The sequence below is a fragment of the Azolla caroliniana genome, unplaced genomic scaffold (assembly GCF_043228905.1).
Source record: "Azolla caroliniana isolate FFs.n. ecotype wild unplaced genomic scaffold, voAzoCaro1.0.p SCAF_2, whole genome shotgun sequence".
Taxonomy (NCBI): Eukaryota; Viridiplantae; Streptophyta; class Polypodiopsida; order Salviniales; family Salviniaceae; genus Azolla; species Azolla caroliniana.
In genome coordinates this window covers 21,821,186-21,846,478 of record NW_028230437.1, presented here as the reverse complement: position 1 = coordinate 21,846,478, position 25,293 = coordinate 21,821,186, and the positions used below count along the sequence as shown (strand labels likewise).

At 37.1% G+C, this 25,293-nt stretch overlaps 2 protein-coding genes across 3 annotated transcripts; one reads left to right on the top strand and one right to left on the bottom strand.

The window, feature by feature from the left end:
* Positions 1–5,601: 5,601 nt before the first annotated feature.
* Positions 5,602–14,953, top strand: LOC147867584 (uncharacterized). Of its 2 annotated transcripts, none has more exons than XM_087315360.1 (8): positions 5,602–6,270; positions 7,734–7,949; positions 9,746–9,844; positions 9,941–10,042; positions 10,635–10,760; positions 12,696–12,860; positions 12,954–13,271; positions 14,231–14,953. In XM_087315360.1, exons 1-8 carry the CDS (start codon positions 5,911–5,913, stop codon positions 14,633–14,635), a joined length of 1,791 nt encoding a protein of 596 aa, XP_087171486.1. In that variant the 5' UTR covers positions 5,602–5,910; the 3' UTR covers positions 14,636–14,953. The 2 variants fall into 2 exon arrangements, with proteins under 2 accessions (XP_087171486.1, XP_087171485.1); XM_087315359.1 differs by having other exon boundaries at positions 5,856–6,270; positions 9,932–10,042.
* Positions 14,954–19,188: 4,235 nt separating this feature from the next.
* LOC147867583 (rhomboid-like protein 20) lies at positions 19,189–24,318 on the bottom strand. The gene is made up of 8 exons (XM_087315358.1): positions 24,155–24,318; positions 21,051–21,151; positions 20,803–20,943; positions 20,653–20,719; positions 20,191–20,342; positions 20,001–20,102; positions 19,814–19,930; positions 19,189–19,679 (listed from the first exon to the last, which is right to left on the bottom strand). The coding sequence occupies exons 1-8, from the start codon at positions 24,177–24,179 to the stop codon at positions 19,506–19,508; spliced, it is 879 nt and encodes a 292-aa protein (XP_087171484.1). The 5' UTR covers positions 24,180–24,318; the 3' UTR covers positions 19,189–19,505.
* Positions 24,319–25,293: the final 975 nt, after the last annotated feature.

The following is a 25,293-nucleotide window of genomic DNA, read 5'->3' as shown; positions in this document are numbered from 1 at the left end:
ATTGGCCCTATAACCTTAACTAATATTCAATTTCAAGGGTTTTAGAGGTACATAAGGTTTGTGCCTGATCATTAAGAATAAGATTAGGGTGTAAGAATAAAACCTTAGAATTGGTCCCATTTTGATATTTAAAGTTAGTTAGATCACCCAAAGACTAAATTAAGATCCACCTCCTCAATTGCAATCTTATATAGCATGATAAGTCCATGTCTTGGTTAGGTTGCACTATTACATTATTGGTTAGATATTACGCACTCTGATGTTTTTTTTCTCCCAAAGGTGTCCTTCATTAGTATTAAGAAAAGCATTGGAAGGCTACAAAATGTACAATCAGAAAATGCTATGTACAAAAGAGATGGCCAGGGCAAGGACCAAGGGTGATGGTATTTCCAGATCGGTCCTTGATGTAGTAATTTTTGCCTTTTCTTAAGAACAACCTCCGAAGAGCCTTAGTGTCATATTGCCCATGCACCATCGCCAATAAGCTCTCCCATGTTCCGACAGTATATCTGAGAGAAGAGGAGTTATGTAATCATATCGTATTTTACGACAATACTTCCATAAGATCCATAATGTGACCGTTGATATTGTTTTCCATACATGGCTTGCACGTACTTGCTTGCGAGGTTGTTGAAAGGGGGAGACAAAAATTAGATGCCTGTGATGACTGTCATAGCCTTTGGAGCATCATCTACCTCATACAACAAGAGATTGGGATTGAGAACCCCCCATACCGCTAATCCTCGTGAGAATAGCCAACATGCATTAATTGTCAGGAATAAAAAAAAGAACATTATTCCGTACTTGATGGGCTAGTGAGAAATACTAGAGAGCATGCTTGGTAGTTTCTTGCATGTCCGCCGCAATCACAACATTGTCTAGGAATTGTTGCCACATCTCCTTTTAGTGACTAACCTATTGGTAGTATTGCATGTAGTAAAAGCCATCTGAAGAGAGTATATTTAGTTGGTACCCGAAAAGACCAAGTCCATCTCCAATAAGCCTTCAAATGCAAGTTTGAAACACCCCACTTATTCCAATGCTTTCGAGTTGTAGGAGATGGAGTATTCCTAGACATAAGCAATGTTCTGCCAAATTTCACAGTGTACTGAAAGAATGGAACTTTATGTAATGGATCCATCTTGGGATTGGTTCATAATCATCCCCCTGGATCCCGCATTAGCCTACCAATTGATTGTCGTGCATATAACTAGAGCATATCCCACAAATGAGCTACTGACGGTTGTGATTCCAGTAGCCATTTCTTACCAGATTTGGCCATCACCCTAATTGGAATAGCGGACAAGTTCTGTAGTGAATTATCTGAGGGTATATAAGGCTACAATTTATTGTCTTCTTGAATATGAAAATAAAAAATACATCTGTTTGCAGAAATTCCTTTAACAAAAAGCATCATGCCATTTGTAAGGCAAACCAAATATGCTCTTGCGTTGCTTGAAGTTGCATTGAGGCACGAGAGAAAGCCGCTGAAATATCGATTGTCATTGTCTTTGCACCATATACCGAGTGTAATTGCTTAAGCTGATCCACTTTTGACATTTGCTGAAAATGATATTCGCACTCTGATGATTTTTTTGACCAAGCTTTCCTTGAAACGTATCATAGACAAGTTATCATGATTATGCATTGTAACTTTAGATCGTCGTTGTCTTACATTAAGTTGGTGGCGCACATGTCAATCACTGTACAATGTTTATCTTAAGCATATATCATTGGTGGGTAGCTCAAGTATTATTTCCACATTCCATCTCTTTAGACAATTGTGTGTATGGTAAGCTTGACTCACATAGAGGCTATTTAGTATTGCTTATATTTGAAATAAAAAACTTATGAATTTACCTTATGAAATTTAATGGAATGGATCCATAATAATTTTATTTTTTTTGAAAACTTAATAATACAAACAAATTTGGCTAAATTCAAGTCAAGCCAATTTAACCATTGCGAATTCAACTATTTGTCATGTTTGGGTGTAAATGTTGTGTTTAGGTGAGGTATTGCGAATGAGGAACATAATCTTAGGTAATCGTTATTTCATTCTTCTTTAGATAATCAAATAGAATTTGTAAAATGTGAACTTTGTCACTTAGACATCATTCTCCGATTTATCTTGGATTCATTAACATTATATTTTAATCAATGAAAAATTGGAGATATTTGCTTTTTAGGCGCTAATAATTGGAAGGAAGAATAAAGGGGATGCCATATTTGGTGGAAATAGAGTTATTAGAAAACATGACATCAATTTCCAAACCTACAAACATGGGAGACTCAAAGAAAAGGGACGTCTTGTTCGGTGGATAAGAGATTCATTGGATTTATAAGCCCGCAAAAATTGGTTGAGCCACCCGATTATGAGGAGTGATCGACAACATATACATTTATTATTGATATGTCCAAAATACGCATCATGGCTTTGCCAAACTGTAGAATGTTTATTGTTTATTACCTGTACTTATAAATAAATACATAATACTCCAAAATTGTATGCTAATATACGTGTGTGCATTGTGTATGCACTTTTTTTTGCGTGGACAACAAATATACATACATTGTATGATTTCTATCAACGTCACAAGACATCGTGATCCTTCGTTAAGTATTTGCCTGACATCTCAACTTCGATGTTATGATCCATGGATACATGAAAGACTCCTTATAGAAGTAGGGCAATTGAGAAACATAGAGAATGTAATGTAGTAAAGTGTCACATATAGATGACATAAAGCCTAAGAATGTCACAGATGGTTTGTTACTATATGGCCCTAAGAATGGACACATGAAGAACTTAAAACCAAATGTTGGAGAAGGCTGAAAGAGCATGCAAACAAACATTCATTTGACATCCATTTCTATAACAGAAACACTCACATCCACACCTACACCCAATCGTACTAGAAAGCAACTTACATAGGAACTATAAGTGTTGGTTTATTAGTTTCACCAACCTAGAATATCGATGCATTTTATAACTTCCTTTAAAACAAATCAATTATCACTTTTTGGGAACATGGTAAATTTATTTTATAACTTCCTTTAAAACAAATCAATTATCACTTTTTGGGAGCATGGTAACTGTATTTTAAGCCATGTTGAGAGAAAGTTAGTTCCATCACCATTACTAGAACTTTTGTAATATGCTTAGCCTATAGAAATATCCAATGCTAATGGCGTACCTATGCAAAGATATATTGACATACATCCGCGATATAATAAAAGCTAGTTGTAGCAGTGCCCAAAGAGGCATGTCAAAGGGTACCATACCACAAATAGAGAGAGTAATGGTACAAGGATAGTTAACTAACTAATAAGCAATTAATAAGGGAGAACAAAAGGCAACACAATTTTTATTCCCCAAGTTGAGGCTTGTTGTAGTTGACGAAAGCCCCCATACATCCCATACCAAGAGAGAGGTCAACATACTCATACCTTGGAATTTTGGTGATGAGTTTTGAGGGTAGGAATGCAAAACAACAAAGGTAAGTAACACCAATATACCAATAAACCCTAGGTATGAGTACAAATCACACATGGAGAGATTGTGGATAGTTGAATGCCTGCCCAAAAGAGAATGGAAGTATATACAACCATAATCGACTTCATGAGCTATATATTATAATACACTCATAGCAAGGGCACATAGTGCAAAGTGACCACATCCAATCTTGTTTAAACGCGAGAAGAGTGTAAGAAGCAAGTGCTACATGAAAGAGAATTTAATATTCGGCACATGGACCAATGTACAATATTTCTGTATACACTCGGTCATGATTTTACCATGACATGTGTATTTGTCTTGCTCCTTCTCCAACAGTGGAAACTGTTTGTTGCCTTCACGTGTTTATGACTAAAAAAAAACAAAAACTTTTAGACACTTCACAAATTCTATATTTCCATTTCCCCCGGCCCCCAACCACATCGTGCTAATGGAAAATGAACTCAATTAGTAGTTGGAAGTATTTATGTTGACCAAGCTATTCCCAACCAAAAGATCAAATATTTTATTAGCTTCCCTTAGAACATCTCAATCATCACGCTTTGGTGGAACATAGGAAGAATAGTTTTGAGGTAGAAAGGAATTTACATATTTGTAAAGCGATATTACACAAACATTCGTAATATTCTTTTTACGTATAAATATTCCACTTGTGGATGTATTTTTCTTATAAACTCCATATCCACCATGCAAGTATAGATAAGACGAAGGATTCAATGGCAAGTAACTCTAGTATATTAAAATCCAGAAAAACAAATAATTCATATTGTTGGAAGAGGTGAATTTTTTTTATTTAAGAAATTGTAAACAACCCTAGCTAGTACAAGGGACATCTCTACAAATATAAAGGTAATTGTATGAGGAACATGTATCAATTAACGTGCACTAGAAATGTGGACTATATCCACTCAAAACGAAGGCATTTTATGAGAATTCCCTTTATGTCCCATACCTATTGCAAGACATATCAAAATGCTTGTAGAGTTAAAAAGGCTAGGAGTGAGATGCAAAATAACAAGGAGAAGAAGTGTCTTGCAGTGTAGCAATCTCTTTTATACTCACATGACATTACACATTCATAAACACAACATGACACACATTGCCTCATGTCTCAAAGTATAGTGTTATAAGCGAGTGAATGGATGAGGTAGATAGCTAAAGATCTTATTATCCCTTCTATGATTGCACGACATTATATGTGCATAACATTGTGTAATGTACATTGCCTCGTATATCAATAATATTGTAGTGTGGATGAATGTGCTAGATAGGTAGAGTGATATCCTTTTAAGATCCATGGGAGACCGATTACAATCAAACTTTCTAAGTCGGGTAAAAAGGGCTAACCCATTCGGGTAAAGCTATGAGAGAAGGGAGTTGTACACCACATTATAATCAAACTAGGATGGACAAGACCACTCGCGGTATAGATTTCGAGAGCTAGACTCACATTGAGTGTCGATAAATGTGTGTGTGTGTGTGTGGGGGGGGGGGGGGGGGGGGGGGTACATTTACGCTCTTGTTATTTTCTTTTCTTTTATGGATTTAGCCTTCTTTGCTTTCTTTCTTCGGATTGATCGATTGTCTGATCCGTCAACTTGCAACAAGAGTCGGGGGTCACACAAGCCCATTAGAGCCGACCAAGAGTTGTATGGATCGGTCGATGGTGGATGCCTTGGGGCTATCTTCTCCGGCATTAAGAAGCAAGTGGGCGGGCCCACCCAACCCTGCCTTGCCCTGCCATGCCTTGCCTTGCCCTATCCTGCCTTCCCTACCCTGCCATGCCCTGCCCTGCCCTGCCCTGCATTGCCCTGCCCTGGTTGTACATGTGGGTTTAGAGTGTGTCGGTATCATGGATCGAAGCCGGAGAATGGTGGCATCTCTCGATTCGACCCATTTTTATCTTATAAGTTTTTTTACCCCCCCAAATTAAAATACTTATAGATTAATATGTAAAGGAAAGCAAACATAAATTATTTCTCTTTTTTTCTTTTTTAAAACAAATACATAAAAAAAGAAAAAAGAAAAAGAAAAAGAAACAAAGAAGAAGACAAAATTTAAATTGTTGATCTCTCTTCTCCTCCTTCCTTCTTCTTCTTCTTCTTCTTCTTCTTCGTCAGATTCAAGGAACAACAGCAGACCACAAATAAACCCTAATTAGGGTCTGCTCCTTTTTTCCCTTCCTTCCTGTTGTCGCCTTCATTTCTTCTTTAACCTCTCTCTTCCTCAAGGAAATCTTCTGCACTTCTCCTTTTCCTTCATCTGTCCTGCTTGCAGGAGAATGAAAAGGTGAAAAAGGAAAAGGAAAAGGTGAAAGAAGGGTAGGGTAAGGAAAAGAGAGGCGACCTGCTTTACCCTTCTCCTTCGTTTGGTTTTTGTTGTTTCTAGTATCCATGGCTACCTCTGCCTTTCGCTCAACCACACGCAGGAGCGATTGCGCCGGCAAAGCTGAAGTGAGCGGCGGAGGCCTTCTTGTTGTCCCTTCAACTCCAACTCATGGCGATGGGAGGAGGTCCAGGAGAGATCCATCACCAAGCCCTAGCATCAACAGAGGTCATTATGGGGGAAAGCCTTCCGCCTCCTCCAATTCCTTCCATCGAAGATCCACCAGTATGTCTGATTTCTCCACTGCCAAATACCTCTCCGACTGCTCTTCCACCACAGCCTTCCGCTCGGCTTCAACTTCCCGCAACTACAGAAATTCATCAGGGATAAAAGGCGGGACACGCTCAGTCTGTCCTAGTGATTCTGAGGTACTTCCATTTCCCTTTCTATTTCATTCGTCATGTTGGTGTATGTGTGTGTATATAGTGTATATGTATATGTACGTAAGTGGATGAGTGAAGTTTAAAAGAAGCAAATTGAGAAAAGAAAGATTTTGATATTACTAGTATTACATGAGATATTGTTTGCCGTGCATATAGAAATTTGAGTTTTTTTTGAATATGAAGACACATGGGATGTGCTTTGAGTATCTCCTTTATATCCTTTACAATGTGTCTCTCGGCTCACAATTGTTAGCAGCACTAGTCTTTGCAAGATGCCAACCGGGGTAAAAATATCTAATTTCAAGCCAATTACTGTAGAACTGTTTGAATATGAATACATTTCTCAAACAATTTTGGCATCTATGTACTACATTGTGTCTCAAGATTCTCATTTAGCTTAGTTCTATTTCAGGTGAATTCATAGATCTTTTTGAATGAGAAGGCATTCCTGACGTGTTTTCAGCGGCTGTTTAATGTATCGTGTGACTCACAGTTGCCAAAAGATAGTCTTATAGAAGATCTTGTTGGTGGTGTTTAGAAAAATCTGAGCAAAGTGTAATTTGCATGCAAACAGTTTTTGAAAATCATATAATACTTGTGAACTTGAGAGAGAGAAAACGTTAATTTTTGAGAAATTCTTGAGGAAAACAAGTGCTCTTATGTGTTTCCAGGGTCTATTTTGTTTGCTACTTTGTGCCTCAAGACTTGTATTTTCTAGTGCTATTAGTACATAAAAGAGATGCTGAAATGCTAAAGCATGTCCACGCTCAAAAGACGTACTGTTTATCAATGGCATCTCTATAAGACTAGTGCTAGGAAATAAAAATCTTGAAAGCTAAGGAAAATGCATTGTAAATTTCTGCATGTTCAAAATGATAGTTTGAATTTCTACATGTTTACCCAGTGGCATAATCTCTGAGAGATGCCATTGGGTAAATATGTAAAATTTTATGAGAATATTAGATCTGGTGAATGTGGAAGCATTTCTGATGTGTTTTCAGCATCTAATTTTAAGCATCCTGTGTCTTAACATTCACATGTGCTATTCTGTGGAGGAATCTGGTATTATAAAAGGTGGTTTCCTAATTTAACATGCCCAGCTCTGTATGTCTCTTATTTCTCTGTGCAACTTTATTTGCAGTTCAAACAAATGAATCATCTTAACTTACCTACGATAATATTGGATGTCCTCCTCTTAATTCCTATGTTCCTGACCTTCGATTAGTTTCTTTGTGTAACTATCTTCTATCTTTATCATTAGCTAGTCTTCTCTCATTTCATCAGGCTCATTTTCTATTGTTTTAACTTAATGTTTCTATTGGTTTGTGTTAATTTATTATTGAGCTTGGGTACTTCTAATTCTAACAAAAGCATATATTTCACGCTGAGTTCTAACAAATTGGATTCTCATCAATTTGCCATTTGTTTGTATAATGGTTGATCAACAGAGTGACATGGAATGCTTGTCAGCACATCGACCATTACGGAAGTTTGGTGCTGAATCTGAAGATGAGAGACAGCCACGTCGAAGATGGGGTGCAGAATCCGAGGATGAAAGAAATGTACGCCCTCCCTTTTCAACCATAAATGTGGTGGACTGCCAAAGCAAAGGCATGCGAAGAGCCTCAAGCAGCAATGACTTTTCACAGTACAACAATAAGCAGGTCAGCATCAGATTCTCACTGTTTCCACTTTGATGGAACAAGCAAGCATTTGATTCTCTGGTTTGAAGCATCTTTCATTTAGATGTAGCAAGTGAGTTTTTTCACCATTAAATTTGAAGGAAGTTTTTTACTTGTAGTACCATATGAATTTGGCTTACCTCCCCTATAAATTATTGATATGCAATTGATTAGTACATAGTGAGGGATGTTCTTTTTATGACCTGTCTATCATTTGCATGTTTGCAATGTAAATAGGATATTAGTTGTACAGAGCTAAAATTTCGTCCCCTGAATTCATTGACAATCATGTAATCACATTTATGTGGAATATATAGTGGTTGTGTGAAATTCTTACTTTAACATCTTATCCCTTTGTTTACTTTGCTTCTTTACTGTACAAAGTGGTGGTTATCATCTCACCATGGGATGCCTTCTTTTATTGTAACCGTGCCTGTTGAACAACGTTACACACACATTGGTAGCCAATGAAAACAAAATTTCTGTGTCCTTGAAACATTGCATATATTTATTTGTTTCGTTTCATCACTAATATTATTTCTACCTGTTACTCTCTCGAGTGGAAATTTTACTTCAATGTCTTATTTCTGGTTTTTCTTTAGTTTCTTAACTCTAAAGAGCTGCAGAGCATAATTTCATGGCTATCAACATGCAGTGCCTTATTTTGTTGTAACGTAGCCTATTGAATAATCTTATGCACACATTGGCAGCTCTTAGAAACTGTATGCTTGTCTCCACCAAAGTTCAGAAGTTGTGCCTATATTTATTATATTACATTGTCTCTGCCTGTTTGACTCTTGAGTAAAATTCTTACTTTAATATCTTATTTCTTAGTTCTCTTTGATTTCTTACCCTTGTAAAGAGCTGGATTGCATAATTTCATGGTTATCATCTGACCATGTGATGCTTTATTTTGTTGTAACCTCTGCTGTTGAGTAATCTCTACCTGTTGCTTTTTTGAGTGGAATTCTTGGTTTAACATCTTATTATTGGTTTTTCTTTGCTTTCTTAGCTGTATAGAGAGCTGGATTGCATAAATTCATGGTTATCATCTGACTGTGTAATGTCTTACTTTGCTATAACTTAGCCTTTTGAATAATCTTGTGCACACGTTGGTAGCTCTTGGAAACCATATTTCTGTCTTCAGGGAAGTGTATAAGTTGCCTATATTTGTTCTGCTAGTTACATTGTCTCTACCTGTTACTCTCTCGAGTGAAATTCTTACTTCAATGTCTTATTTCTGGCTTTTTAGCTGTAGAAAGAGCTGGATACCATAATTTCATGGCTATCACCATGCAATCATTTTCTTGTTGCAACTTAGTCTTTTAAATAATCTTGTGCACACATTGTTAGCTCTTGGAAACCATATTTCTGTCTCTAAGGAAGTTCAAAAGTTGCATATATTTATTCTGCTACTTACATTGTCACTACCTGTTACTCTCTCTAGTGAAATTCTTACATGAATATCTTATTACGTGTTTTTCTTTGCTTTCTTAACTGTATAAAGAACTTGATTGTGTAGTTTCATCATTTCACCATGTGATGCCTTATTTAGTTGTAACTTAGCCTTTTGAATAATCTTGCGTGCACATTCATAGCTTTAGGGAACCATATATCTGTTTTTATGAAGTTGAGAAGTGGCCTATATTTATTCTATTTGTCCTCTCGAGTCTTCTGTCCACAAACGTAGGTATTCTCTCTTCATAAAGCATAAGAAAAATTGTGTATGTATTGAGTCTGATCCCGTACATTTGCTTTATGTGTTCTCTTTTGTTCAGAGGCATACCACTGTTGTGTCTATCAAAAAAGATGAGCAGGATGATGCAGAAGACTTGGCCGAGGAGAAAACGATTAGAGCTGTTTTTGCACAAATGAAGGTACATTTACTTATAAGTTGTTGAATCAGCTGGTTGGAATTGCTCGACTTGAAGTGTAGTAAATAAGTTGATGATTGAATGCCACAGTCATTACAGTCTGATCCACCTGTTGGGGATGTTGGTATGAATGGTTTCCTTGATGCCATGAGATCGGAGGTCAAACGTGCTGTAGCAGATATCAGGATGGAGTTAGAGGAGGTATATGATTATGAGCAGTATATTAATCAACATTTCAACTAGTTAATTTGAATGCACCTAGGAGTTTCGGTTCAGATGGTATTAACTCTTCAATTTTATTTAGTTTGTATCTAGAAATGGATGATCTTTTGAGTCACTGTAGGCAATAATGTATTGTGTCTAAGTCATAGATGAAATGTCTTTGCATGATAAGATTTTTACAACCACCAATATTTCCTACAAAGCTGCCTGAGCTTCAACTGCTGCTTGCTGTGGTTTATTTTGCATGGTATCAGTGATATAGCTAAGTTTCCTGTCTACTGTTATTGTATATTTTATGCTTTGTTCTTCCCTTCCCTCAGATTTAGGATGAATGGCAAATTTGAAGATTGTTTGTACAGATAATCTTTAAAAGAAAAAGAGAAAGGAATAGAACGTGTGATGTAATCATTAGAATGCGTGAAGCACCAGAAATTTTACAGAGATTATTTATTTTATTATTGATAAAAAATAGTGCAATCTCCAATTTTTATGAGGGTTTAATCATGGCAATTCGATATTGCTGTTCTAGTTCACTGTTTATGAATAAAATTCTTTTATTTATTTGGAGCAGTCCATGCGAAAAAACAGCAACTTGGCATCTACTTTTGGAGAAGAAAATGGATCAGAGTCTCAAGGGACAGATGTTACTCTGGCTGTTGCTGAGATACGCAAGGAGTACTCCACAAAACTTGAAGAGGTAGCATGATTCATCTCAAAATCTCATTGTCTTCTTGAGAGCTCAATTATAAAAGTTGTCATTTGATTTATAGCTCATGAATTTGTATCATCTTAAAGTCTCTGATAGATTAGACTTTTATGTGCATGTCTATTGAAGGTTTGGTTTATTTTACTTTCTATTTATGATTCTTGTTTTCATAGTTTGTGAATGCTTTCCCTGGTATGTAGACGTCTTTAGCGAACTGTTAAAGAATTCCTTAATTTAAATTGATTCCTTCTTTTAGGTTTCCTTGTCTGTAGTTGAGAGTTGGTTCAACCCTCGATTGAGCTTTACCTGGCTTTACTTCCATCAATGCTCATGGTTTTTTTTATGAGAGATGGTGTATTAAGGAGCAAAATGAAAAGGTAACTGGTATTATGTAATTTATCATGATCAATACAATTATTTGTGGCATACTGTAACGAAATTTAATTTAAATCCTTTGGTAAAGTATGACGACCAGTCTACCTAGTATTTTTACTAGGAGATTTGAAATCCGAGCACAGGGTCTTGTGATTCTTAAGATGAGGATTTACATTTGAACTATTTTCTTGATATATTACTGCACAATATTGTTCCTGATTCCTTCCTCTTTCTTTCGCTCATGCTGTGTGATTCCTGGTTAGAGGATATAGTATGTGATATGATCTATAAATTACATGCACAAGAAATCACTTCATGAATTAGGTTGAAGGTAATCTGCATTACACAGTCAACTTTCTTGAGGAGATACACCTCCACAATTGTGCACTTTGGTTTCAGCAGAACCGTGATTTTCCTTACAGAAACCAAGATGAAGATTGAATGCATTGGCATACGTTTACAGCATGATATGGTTACTGACACTTTAAACTCTCAATCACCTCAAGCTCAGGTATAGCACTCTAGCATAGCCATGGACCCATCTTGAAGGCTAGGAATGGGACTGAAGGAATGATTGGTTGCATTGTTGTACGATTATGAGTGAGCTTGAAGGCTAGGAATGGGGCTGAAGGAATGATTGGTTGCCATTGTTGTACAACATAATGTTTTGATGAGTGGTCATATTGTACACGATTATGAGTGAGCATGTATAATTGTTTTTGAGAACTACTCATTGCCCTATTTGATGCATTAGTAAGGTTTTCCATTGAAGAATTTGTATATGTATGGGGTGAATCAATTTAGCATCATATCGTAGTATTAGATTGTAAACATAGGTTTGAAAAGCATGCAAATGTTACATGTTGGGAGAGATTATAGGTGTCACAATGTAAATCATGCAGAGAATAAGTGTGTTTATGCACCTTCTCAGAAAGAGTCAAAAGCAGAAGATGTAACAGAAAAGCAGAAAACGCTTTTTGTAAAAGCAAACTTAAAAGTAGTTTTAGAATTTATGAAAACAGAGCAGGGAGTTGAAAGACGAATTCCAGCTGTGGTTTCAATCAGGACCAATGATTATGCTTGTCAATTGCCTAATGTTTTGAGCAGGTGACAACACTCTTTGTTTGCTTGGATTGTCACTGGATGTTTACAAGAAATTAATGTTTTTAATGTGTACAAAAATTAGTAATTTGTTGTATGTATGGTTTCTGGAATTTGGAGTTTTACCATATGAGCCAAGAAAACTATTGAACGCACTTGTAATTTTGTGTACGTCAAGCTGAATTTGTTAGAAACTGGTTTTTAGAGCTGGTCTGATAATGAATTTTTACTATATGAAACAAAGAAGGTACTTATGGATCATCCAATTTTTGTGACCAATCGTTGTTCCACTGTATTAATGTGGCATGTTTTAATTTCACGCAATGTGTTCTAACCATCTTTGATGTTTTGAAATATGTTCAAAGTTCGCGTTATGCATTTCTCAAGTCTTCCATATAAATTTATAACTTATTGATTGGATGTCTGTATGATGTCTGTTTGGCTTTGCAGTCTGAGAAAAGGGTTCAAGAACTATGGTCACAGATAGCAGTAGAAGAAAGGCGTTGCTTAGAGCTTTCTAAGATTGTGAAGGAACTTCTCCCAACCCCACCACCTCCAACGATGACTTCTGCATCTCATACCTCCTCCAATAGGAGGAGACCCTTAAGGAGAAAGGTTAAGTTTGTATGCATGGTACACTGAACCTTAAAATTTAATCATACATGAGTTGTGGTAATAGTTAACATGCTAAATTTTTATTTATTGCAGAATAGTTCTGAGAAGCAACATGTTCTGAAGAGTCTAGATGATGAAGCACAGAAGTATTTTGATGAATGTGTTTCTATCTCGTCATTGGATTGTCCAGCAGACTCTGATGATTCAATGCGTGAGAAAGAGAATAAAACCAGGTATAGGAAAGGAAGATCAGGTGATCCAGAGTCAACTGCGAAATCGGGATTATCTCAGGCTGATGCAAAAGGAGGACCATCCAAAAAAGATTTCCTGATTGGAAGTGATGGAGTTGTTCTTCCATGGTTACAGTGGGAAGCTGAAGCAGCTGGTGGCAATGACAGTAGTCCAAGTCAGGTAATATTCTCTTTGAAGTGAATATTTTGTGAGCTCTCTCGTTTTAAGGGACATCGTCTCCATCATTTTTCACCTTAATTTGAAAGGATTTTCTTGCTTTTTGGCATCTGTTTTTTCCTGGAAACTTACATTTCTCTATTTTCTCTTTTAGATAGGTCCTGTCCTGAGATTTTATCCTTTACTTGAACTAGATTGAGGGTTTCATCCTCTTTGTCTCGTATTCTTGCTTTCAATTCACATAGTCAGTTTGCTTCCCTTATTAGAGAGACACTTCATGTTGTATCTGTGCTGTTTCCTCATGTAGCTTCTTTATGTATTGGACATGTGTTGTCTTGCTATGTCAGGGATTTAGATATGCGTGATGATCTTGAATATTTCAGTTGTCCACTCTCCAAGTACACTTCCATCCTTCTGAATGGCCATATGTTTCTCCTTCTCAAGGTTTTCAATGACCTTTGCTTGTAAGTGATCCCACGTAGAGGTGTGGGTTATTGCATATAGAATTGATATGAGCGAAGCCCATTTGTGTTATGGAGGTGGCTCTGTTTTGCTGCTTTCAGATTTTATGTAGTGACCCAAACCCCTTTCCGAACATCAAAAACCCTTCGGATGTTTTGTCACAAATTCATAGGTGTCTGTACAATCTCAGCTAAGATCACTGCAGATCTTTCTGTGATTGACACAATGTTCTATTGTCTAAAGAGAGGTGAGGATGATGATACCTTATCTCCCTAGAGAAAGTTAAGGTTATCCCATAATGGGTGAAGACCAGATGGTCATGGATTAACCCTTTCAGTCTTCAAGGTCTTTGATCCAGGTTTATTGGTTTTATGAAACATGGTATTGTAGCCAAAATACTATTTATCAATTAGGGATAGGCACAATATGATAAAGAGAGGGAGGATGATAGAGGTTTATGGAGGAAAAAGGGAAAAAAGAGATTCATTAATGTCTTGCAGGGGCTCAAAAAACATCTTGGAAAAAGCATCAACGGTAATGTTTTTGACAGGCTTAGTCCAGGTGCCAATAATCAGTTTGGGAGAAACACTAATCTAAGGCCAAATGTTTCAAGAAAGTCTGGCGCTAGTAGGAATTTGAGTGAATCTTTACTGACAGAGTCACATGTGGAGCCACTATTTACTGAGTACAAACCGGTCAATATGCAGACAGGAAACAAATCATCAAGTATGTGCCATCAAACTGGAAAATCATCAAGCATATCACTTTTCACAGTAGATGATCATGTTGCTGAAGAAAATTACCCTCTCATTGATGGAGACACCTCGTTACTAGAGAGAATCAGATTCAGATGTAGAGTAGAAAATGGCGAACTTCTCTTGTGTCAAGGTTTGTTCCTCATGTGAAAAATAGTTGGATAGTGTCAATTTAGAGCAGATAGCTTAAGCTCTTCATTGGAATCTTGTAAGAGGGACATCCTCGAAAACTTTTGTGACTATTTAGTTTTATTTAGGCAAAGGCAATTCTTCCAAAACAATGGTGGACTTGCTGCAATTTATTCCAGACATTTTATGGTGGTACCATAGTCCAAAGGACATGTAGAAACAATAGTAATTTTGCTTGTATTGATTTTGCATTGCCCTCACCCCTACGTCACACAAAGCCGTGACCATCAATGTAAAAATTGGTTTTACTACCGTATGCCAGTTTTATGTTTGCATATCTATGAATGGCAATGTCTTTCTCTGTAACAATGAGATTAAGGCAAAAGAGCCATGGAATTCAACAAGAAATGCGGGTGGATTTGTTATTTTGGACATCCTAAAGACCCAACACTACTTGTGTTCCACATGCCTTGTATCTTTTGTTCTTCAGTAGGTTCAAATAAATGATTAGGCTAACTTTATTGTATCTAAACATGGGTCTTCCAATAATGGCTTGCTCTTCTATTTGCTTCATAAACGTTTTCAGATAAACTCTCTCTTTGGTAATGGATCTGGATAGTTTCTATCAATTGATTTACTTGGTGTTTTACATGATGGATGTGGTAATAGGATACTTTATTTACTTTATTTACCATTGTGAATGGCTGCTCAAATCCTTCATGCATTGCAACTGGAACATGTTTGTTAAGTAAAGTATCATGTGTGTGACAGTTTGTGAAACCCATTCCATAGATTTCATTTCATTTTGTCAAACCAGTGGCAACCCTGTAACCACTGTCTTGATACAAGAAACTCCTTGCAGACTTTGGGATGCCTCTTTAATGAACCTGATTTGCCACCACTGTAGGATTAGTATAATTCATTCACTTGTGATGATTGTTTTTATACATTGCCTACGGTGGGGTGTGTCTATACACTGAACCTATCAATTGTTTGCCTGCAATGAGATTTTGTCTTTGAGCAAAGGTGACAGTAAAATGAAAACAGAAAAGCTATCTTTGCAATAAAATTAGCAATTGTTCTCCAGTACAATACAGCATGAAAATTTCAATCTTGCACACAATTTCAAAATGTGGACCCTTGCATACAAGCCATTGGATAATCATTTCATATTATATTTATACATATCCACCATCAATTAAAAATCTCACTTGATATATAAAAGGTTGAGATTTGGGCATTGGTTGTCTTTCCCTATCTCATAAAATGATGGCAATAAAAGCAATACAACAATGACACTACCCCACTTTTACATACAAGGGAGAACCAATACAAGTGATGCAAAGCTTCAAGTATGTTGGTATTAATGTCCCATTGACAAATATGTGGAATGTATGCTATGAGAACTTAGATTCATGCTATTCAATGCTATAGTAGCCCAAGTGTTGCTTTATGGGTGAAAGTGTGGGGTGGCATTGTGACACTTGTGCATGGAATGAAACAGAGAAAATCCAAAACATACAATTGTGGGTAAAATCCTAATTGGAAGGAGTGAGCTCCATAATGCAATATTTTGAGTGGCTTGGTTAGGGGCATAAATCTCCATCAACCATACAACTAGACCAAAATAAGGGGTTTTTATAACAAAAACCAACCATAGGAATCATTGTGCACAAATCGAGGATAATACTTATCCTCCACAATTACCTCCACACCAAAATCCATAAAATCTCTTGCATAGAATGATAAATATCCATGTAGATGAATTATGGACACTTACACTCTATTGCACATAATAAGTGTATGCCATTTTCTACTTAACAACGTTTCTCATAATTTCTTATTTGGGAAACATGGCCCTCTCACATTCCATGTTATCACTTTCATTTAATCAACAATATTATTGTCCCATACTATCAAGGGTTGATGCGCGTTGTAGCTTGGGTTCCACGAGGATCAGACATGCTTAGCTAACAAGAGCAATAACCATACTCCCATAGTCTCAACATTAAAGTAAGCCTCCCATGATAAGAAGGTAGCTAGCCTTCTTTTCGTCAGAAACCTTAGGCCCAAGTGTGTTCACACTAGACCACTGTATGTGAAGTGGTCAAATAATAACACATTCAATATATCCCATATCGTAGAATTAAATATTACAATTCATACCCTTGTTCCTTTCACAGAAATATTAAACTTGCACTTCATGAGGAAACTAGGACTACGGAAAAACTATCTCATGATCAATTATAGTTATGTACATAGTAGTCACCTCCCTTTGACGTGACAAGTTTCATTGCTACAACAATATGACTTGGGATCTCTTCTTCAACCTCAATAAATGAACAACTCGTTGTTAGGTAGTTGGCCTAAGGACATGTGTTAACCTTTGACCTTCCACCCACCAATGGGATTTTGAAATGATATTGTGCACTCATTAAGTTGGGGGGATATAAAGTTAGAGGTGTTTTTCAAAAGTAGAAAAACCAGGAAAAAAGAGAAAGAAAAAAAGGCGCAGAAAAATGTAGAAAAACCAAGGTAAAGAAAAAAGCTCATAATTTCTTCATCTCATATCCAAATTTCAAAAGAAAAGATTCGTAAGAAAGTTGACGAAGAGAGCTTTCTTGTATGACAAATTTGGGATGCCAAAATAGAAATAGTGATATAAAAAATACCTCACATAAACTCAAGGATATGTAAAAAGAAAAGAAAAAAGCAAGATTAACGCAACTAAAACCCTATAAATAGGAGGGTATTCTTAGCAATTAGAGTGGAGGAAGAATAAGAAGGCTAGAAGAAGTGAAAGGAGTCTTAGTAGAAGAAAGAGAGAAGAATGAAAGACTATTATTGACTAGTGTCATTGAGATTGACGTAGTTCTTTTTAGAGTCCAAGAAGATTGTATTGTTTTCTTAATAGTATATTTAAGTATTCTTTTCTCTTCCTCTTCCCTTCTCTATCATTTTTCTATCTTTCCTCATCATGTATGAACACAATTGGTCTGAAATGACTTTGTTTTAAATTGAAATGGGAGACATTTGCACATCATTACTTTGGATGTGGTGAATGGGGCTACTTTATGACGGGTTTCCATGTCATTATCCTTCGGCTATGGAGGCTCTCGATGAAGGGAATGATAAAGGAGTTAGGAGAGATGTTGGTATATCAGATATTATTGTTATTATGGATGAAGAAACATTGTCTCAAGTAGGTGACAAATAGGCCCACTTCAAAATTTTGGGCCTAAGAATAAGGGAAATCAAACTCTACTGTTTTTGCATCCAAGACTAATCTTGTTCATCATCATTGTGGTTGTCATTATAGACAATAATATCAAAATCAATATTTTCCTTATCTATAGTAGCCACAACATTTTTGAACATATTGGCATCACACCGTACATCCTTATCCCAAGATATCCTATTATAAAGCACATCATCATCAATCTCTACTTATTTTTTAATATCATACTCATTGCCACAAAATCCCTAATTGATATCGCAACTTAAAGCACACAAATCCATATCATTATCCTTGTGACATTGTGTAAGCGCATGTGACTGCACAACTTGAGCATGACCTTACAAATAAGGAGAAAAACCATTTGATAGGCCTAATCTAAATGTTGTTCATGAATATTGGCATCATGCAAAGGGCAAGCTAAGGGGAAATCAATGAATATGTAATGTATTAGTTTGCCCACTACTCATGATACTACCCGGCAAGGTAGTACAAGAATAAGGGAAGTACCTCGAAGAGCTCCTTGGCAATGCAAAGACAAGGGATTACCCTTTCCATTTCAATTTAGTTCACTAGGATGGGTTGTAAATCCATCAAACCCTTCAAGTCTTCATCAAGCAAAAGATTTTGAGCAAAAGGTTTTTGTAAATGACCCTAGGGATGTGGTACATGAAAATCTATATGCAACATTGAAACATGCTTAATGCTATTTGAAACACATGCTCTGCCAATACAGATACTAGCCATGCAAAAAATACACTAGTATATCACAAGTCAAGAATACACTTGCATGAACAAACTTAGGACATGAATACAAAAAAATCCTCCCATTTAGTTGGGTGCTTTGCATTATGAAATGGTTTAAGAGATGCAGAGCAATGGAGTTCTTAAGTAATGCTATGAATCATGTGATCATTGAGGAATTGAGGACAAATTACTGGAGGCATTGAAGATGAAGTGGCAAGATGCTAAATGCCAAAATTTGAAATATTACATTGAAAATGCCAAGCAAGTCCCAATACAAGGTAAAATGTATCCAATTGCATTTCACTTCTCCCACTTCTTCAAACTTGCTCAGGCAAATTAGGTGTTGGGGTAGCATCATGGCATCAACCCCCAAATATGAATATATGCAATGAAAACCTTTGGGATTTGCTCTCTATCAGAAAATATGAGCATTCACCTTCTCAATGCAATTGTCCTTGTATGATGTTCTCTGATCATCTTTTACAGAAACAACATGACAATAAGTGAGGTTAAAATGCATCACATTCTTTAAAATCTATTCGACGTAGCTAACAAAAAACATTGATCGGAATCTAATTATTACTCAATCCTATTTATCATCCTCGACTTTAAAGCTTTTATTTATTTCACATCAATGACATCCAATTGTGCAAGGATAAAGCCCATTAACTTTTAATGCAATAAGGGCCATCTGTCTTCCCTTCACATCTCCTTTTTCCATCTCATCTCATGTTTCAATGTCAAGAAATCCTTTTGGCTCCAAGATCCAGAGCCAAATAGCAACCGCAGCACGTTGATTGATGCCTAGCACTAGCAAAGCATTTCTCCAAACAGGGTAATGCATTTCACGTTTTCAATGCTAAAAATACAAAACATTGCTCCATGAGTAAAGTTCTTGAGAGACAGAAATCACGATTGACCCTCGAGTAGAAGATTTGTCGCCCGAGCCACATCATTTCTGGCTTGTGAGAGGGCTTGTAGAGCGCGGTTCCTATCAAACCCCATGGATACCAACATGGCCACAGATTCTTCTGGAGGTGGAAGCAAAACTGGTGCAGAGGGGGCCAATGGTGGAAAACGCCCCTAACACAAATCATATCAAAGAAGGCTCAGCAAACAAGGCATTAAGAATCAGAGGCAGGATAGATATGGAAAATAGCCAAAAAGACTCTTCACTTTTGGTAAACTTCCCTATAGAATATTTGTGAATAACAAACCTGAGATCCACCAATGGTTTGAGGTCTCCTGGCACTCGCCCGTGACGTTGGAGAGCTTACTCTCGGAAACAATGGCCGGAAAATGCGGCCAATTGCCAAAGCCAGTACTTCAGGGAACTGCTGGTTTGGAATAAAAACCATTTATTTATATGTAGATGAACAAAAAATATCATAACTACTTTCTTACTTTGATACGCCGAATCCCAAACACATTTGCACGATAAATGGCCCCAGCCAGCAACCCACAAATGCCAGGAATCAATGACCGTTTCCATGAGGAAAACAAAAGCTGAAAGGAAGTGGCAATCATATATTTGTAGAGATAAACACGGAGTTAGACAAAGTTCTATACCAATCATACATATATCAATTAATACCTGCAAGCCAGCAATGTAGACAAACGACTTGTCAGAAAAACTGACTCCAAACATTCGGAGTCGCGTTGTTGTGGGAATATCACAATAGAATGGGATAAAGGATGCAAATATGAGCCCATATGGCCCCGGGGACAATCCCAAAGGAGAAGGATCTAAAGCATAAAAATCTTTAATGACAACATATTTCTAGAAATGTGTACATAAAATTGATTTCATAGTTATATTTAAAAAAGATGAAAGTGCCATAAAATTCTGGCATATTGTTTCTTGCATTTTGCATAATCTAGAAATTGTTTCATATTGTTTCTAGAAATCGTTGCATAATCTAGAAATCGTTGCATATTGTTTCTTGCCATAAAATTCTGGCATATTGTTTCTTGCATTGTTTCTTGCATTTTGCATTCCTACAATAATTTGAATAGTAACGAAGATATACATGTCTAGCAAGGCGAGAGCAGGTACCTTTCAGAATATAAATAGACACTAAATTTAACAGTGTAGACAGTATCGTGGTGAATGCCAAAAATACCTAGAAAGAGGAGTAACAAGAATCAGTTGCTAGTTTCAAAATATAATGTTTAATGTAAATCAAAATCAATGAGAAACTTAAACCGTATATTTATTCGAGCCAATTTGCCTCTCAAATATCCGGAAGTAGTATATAAGATATAGACCAAAAATAAGCTCAGGTGTCGATGAGAAAATGCAAGGTGCTGTCAATACCCGCCAAAACTGATATTTCTTGACTATATCCTGGGATTCATCCAGAACAAAATGATGAGTTTCTAGCTTCTTATAAATAAGGAACCCTTGCCATTTTGTATATATCTGAAAATATTTGTTTGAGAGAGAATACTGACCTGGTAAGAAAGACAACAAGCCTTTGCCCCTCTTTGTGTGCCCACTAATACTGAGGCAATGCCACATGCTACGACTGCCACCTTTGACACGGGGGCATTGTCTGTCAGCATAAAACCGAAAATATTTCTTAATACTATACTAAGGGGGCAATGGATTCATAAAATTGACACAATGTACATTTAATCATATATGTAAAAATATAAATGCTAAATTTGATTCCCAATCAAGCCAAATCATGCAAGGAAAGCCTGACTTCGTCTCTATTCTACCCTTGAAGATATGGTAAACGGGGGTATTGTCTGTCGGCAGACAATCAGAGATCTATCTTCATGCTAAGAGGATAAAGGAATCTCATGTTTTACACAAACTTCATTTACTCATATATCTAGAAATTCAAATGCCAAATTAGATAATACACAAACAGGAAAGCTTGGCTTCTTTCATCTGCTGCCCTTGATGATCCAGTAGAAGCATATAATTGAATCCTGCCCTTGATGATCCAGTAGAGCTCACCAACATTGACTAGAGTCTCACCACAAGAAAGTGAATGCAACAACTCTTTCAAATATACCAGAAAGTAATACTAATAGCTGCAGGGTTAAAAATTTCTATTAGAACGATTACTGTTCAGAAGGCAACATAGCCACGGTGCCTCTAGTGTATCAGGTAGTGGTGACAACAAAGACCACGTCTGAAGAAACTCCTTCATAGTGAAATCCACACACCCAATTATGCTGGAACTAAATAGGTGCTCCTTGACAGACATACTAGTGTGCTGGCCAGAATAACAAAAGCAATAGACTAGCAGCAGACCACACTTCATGAGAATGTGAACAGAGTCGTAAGCCATGAACCGGAAATTCTGGCACAAAATCCTCATACATGCAAAAAGTGGAATTATGCCCAGGTACCCACAGGTAAGTCTGCATGCAGAAAATACAAGTTTGTAAAAAGGAGGGCATGAAAGGTAATACAGGATATGAGGACGAACTTCGATTATTGTTGGAAAAGTAGAGGAATCCATCACATGAACAACAATTATGGTAAAGTGATAAGTCATCATGTTCGTCATGTGAATCGATTGATGTATAGGTTGCGAGTGAGTTCTCAATATTTAGATCCTAGACAAATCCAGACTTCACCATAAGTTAATCCTGGTGGTCTGAATTCTAGAAGGATATATATTTCATTGCAAATTCGCAATGGCACTGTTTTTTTCTTTCGTGCTGAAACTTAGCATTTACAGTTAAGGGAAACCTGAAGGAACATGTATATGATCCTTGCTGACAACAGAGACAACAACATACAGAGCATGATGGAAAAGTCTCGAAGGCCACTTTTCCCAGGAAGAAAACAGGGTTGCGGAGCTTGGAAAGAGAGTGCAATACTGCACATCTTTGGAGCTTAAACACCAAGGACACAAGAACCCAAGAGTCTGCGGAACCATCTGAGACTAAAAACCAAATATAATTCTGTACTAATCAGCGAATAAGCAAGGTACTGCCTCTAATTCACATACAGCAAGGGTGAGTAAAACCTGGTTAACCATCACACAATGAGCAGAAAGCAATAAATGCACAGAGGATAACTTACAAGATTTGGATGAATAGATTGAATAACTGCCTATATCTGCCTAGAACGTAAAACGTCAATAACAGTTATTCTGCCTCATAACAATCAAGTGATCCATCTGAAGCACAGTCAACAACAGAAAAAGCAAAGAGCTTCCTCAGGTTAACGTGACTACTACTAGAACAGCAGAAAATATTGAGAACAAGCCTCCTCCAATCCATCAAGTGGAAAAGTAGCATCTACTTATGATCACATAGGTTTTGAATCAAGAAGTAGAGGCAAATGTTACATAGCCAACTATTCTCTGAGTTAAGCAGACATAGCCAATATCTTATTACAAGGTCAGCTGGATGGGCTTTGTTTTTCTGAATTATGACTCTTTGGGTCTCGCAGTCCACTTTGGCCTTAGAGATTTGTTGACATAGTCAATCTTTCTGAGTAGTCTTTCGTCTATATATCCCCACTTTGGACTTATACATTGTTGACAAAGTCAATCTTTCTAAGTACTCTTTCCTCTATATATCCCTGTTTATTCATGCTTTCCTCTTATGTAGCACATTAATAGAAAACCAACAATGCATTGAACCAAGCCCCGTGTTAACCAAACATGATGTGTAATCAAGCCACTGAACATTGGTATATTTCTCAGTTTACAGCGGTGTATGAAAATCTTAATCCCTCTATTTTCCTCTCTGTTTGATATAGAAACAGCATGATGTCATATGCACAAAAAACAGATATCTTCAGCTTGTGTTATACTGACATATTCATAAATTTTTTACTTGACACAACTTTACATCCTGTCATTATTCTTTAACTGCCATAACCAAGGACACACAGAAAAATCTGCCAATTTCAAACATTTCGGCTTTCTTGTAGTTACATTCAGTAAATCAAATTCTTGTAAAATATCTCAATGTTGAAAAGTGACTCGAGGTGTTTGCTTCATATTTCATAGCCATCTCCAGAATTGTAGAAGGGATTTTGGATCTAGAGAATTTTCATTGAGTTCAAGACTCGGGGTGAATAAAATTTTATACACTCTACATCACTTTAAAACTTGTAGAAATCAGCGCTTTCAAATGATGACATATCTCCATATTGCATTTCGAGAATTAAAATCTATCAATGCTTTGAAATTTTCATCAACCTGCCCATCAGCCCAGACATTATCCTGGCCATCAGTTCCACATTCGAAAATTTCCATGAGACATCACAACTCTATCATTCCTGTTTCGAAATTTCCTTTTCTTGCTGTATATTCAATACGGATAGTAGAATGATGTAATCATCATTGCCATCTACTTGCTAGTTTCTTCCTTATCAAGGAAAATAGTTATTTTCTCGTGTTTCGACTCAACAGCAAATAAGTTGAGATAGACCCACAAAACCCTAAGTGGATCTAAGGATAAATCAACAATCAAATCGAGAAAAAAAGAAAAGAAAAAAAAGCCATAGGTCTCTATTAAGTTCGAAGGCGTAAACAGGGAAGAAACAAAAATAAGAGAAGTAAAGGGAAAACAGAACTTACGGAAACCAGAAGGCCCAGCGTTCATGGCGAGACAAGAGGAAGCAAATCTGCGAGAAGAACACAGGCAGGAAAAGAGAGAGACTAGGAGATCGCTTCTGCCTAATGTCTGCTTCCTCCTCCTCCTCCTCCTCCTCCTCCTCCTCCTCTTCCTTCTTTCTTCTTCTGCTGCTGCCTTCTTCTTCTTTCTTCTTCTTCTTCTTCTTTCTTCTTCTTTCTTCTTCTTCTTCTTCTTCTTCTCCAACATATTTTGCTTTATGGTTTCATGGACTTTATATGGACACTCACACTCACACACACACACACACACACACACACTCACTCACTCACTCACTCACTCACTCACTCACACGAATGCACATACTCTCGGCCCGTCGTGTTCACCTCTATTTGTCGCATTCCCCACGTGACCATGAGCCCCAGGACAGGAAACACTCTTTTCGGGATTCTCGTGTTTTTCTTACCCCGAACCATCAGGAAACAAAAAGCGGAAGCAATCCATATGTTCACTGTTTCCTTGGACTTGTATGTGCGTAACGGAATTGCCGCCCCCATTGCTCATATACATACACTTCTATGGATTACAAGGGCTTCAGAGGGGTAGAGGGTGGAAGGAATCTCTCTCGATAAAGGACATGCACACCCCCCAAGCATGTATGCAAAATTATAGCCTGGGGTAGAGTAAATGGAAGTCAAACACGACATTGGGACTCAAAGATAAGGACATCTATGAGGTTCCTTAATGAAATTGTGTTGCTTGCATACGCCCAACGCCCCAAACCAAGTTGGGTGACATCCTAAAGAATATGTAGACCAAGTTTGGTTAACCCACTAGGAGCAAGCTTTGTGTAGAATTAGGAGTCGACAATGGCTCAATTCAAGCCTAACCAAGCCATTAAATTTGTTTTTAGACGGTTTGGCAAGTGGTTTGGTTTAGTTGCATTTAGGCTCGAGGTCGCCAAACCGGTTTAAGGCTTAACTAGTTTGATTTCGGACAAGGCCAAACTGGTTAAGCTGAAACCAAATTGTTGCCAATTTCTTATGTAGAATTCCAAACTCGCTCACTCTCTTATTGTAATTAGCTTACCTTAATGGTCAGTTGTTACACTGCAAACACTACGTGTTGGGTTCGGAACCCAATT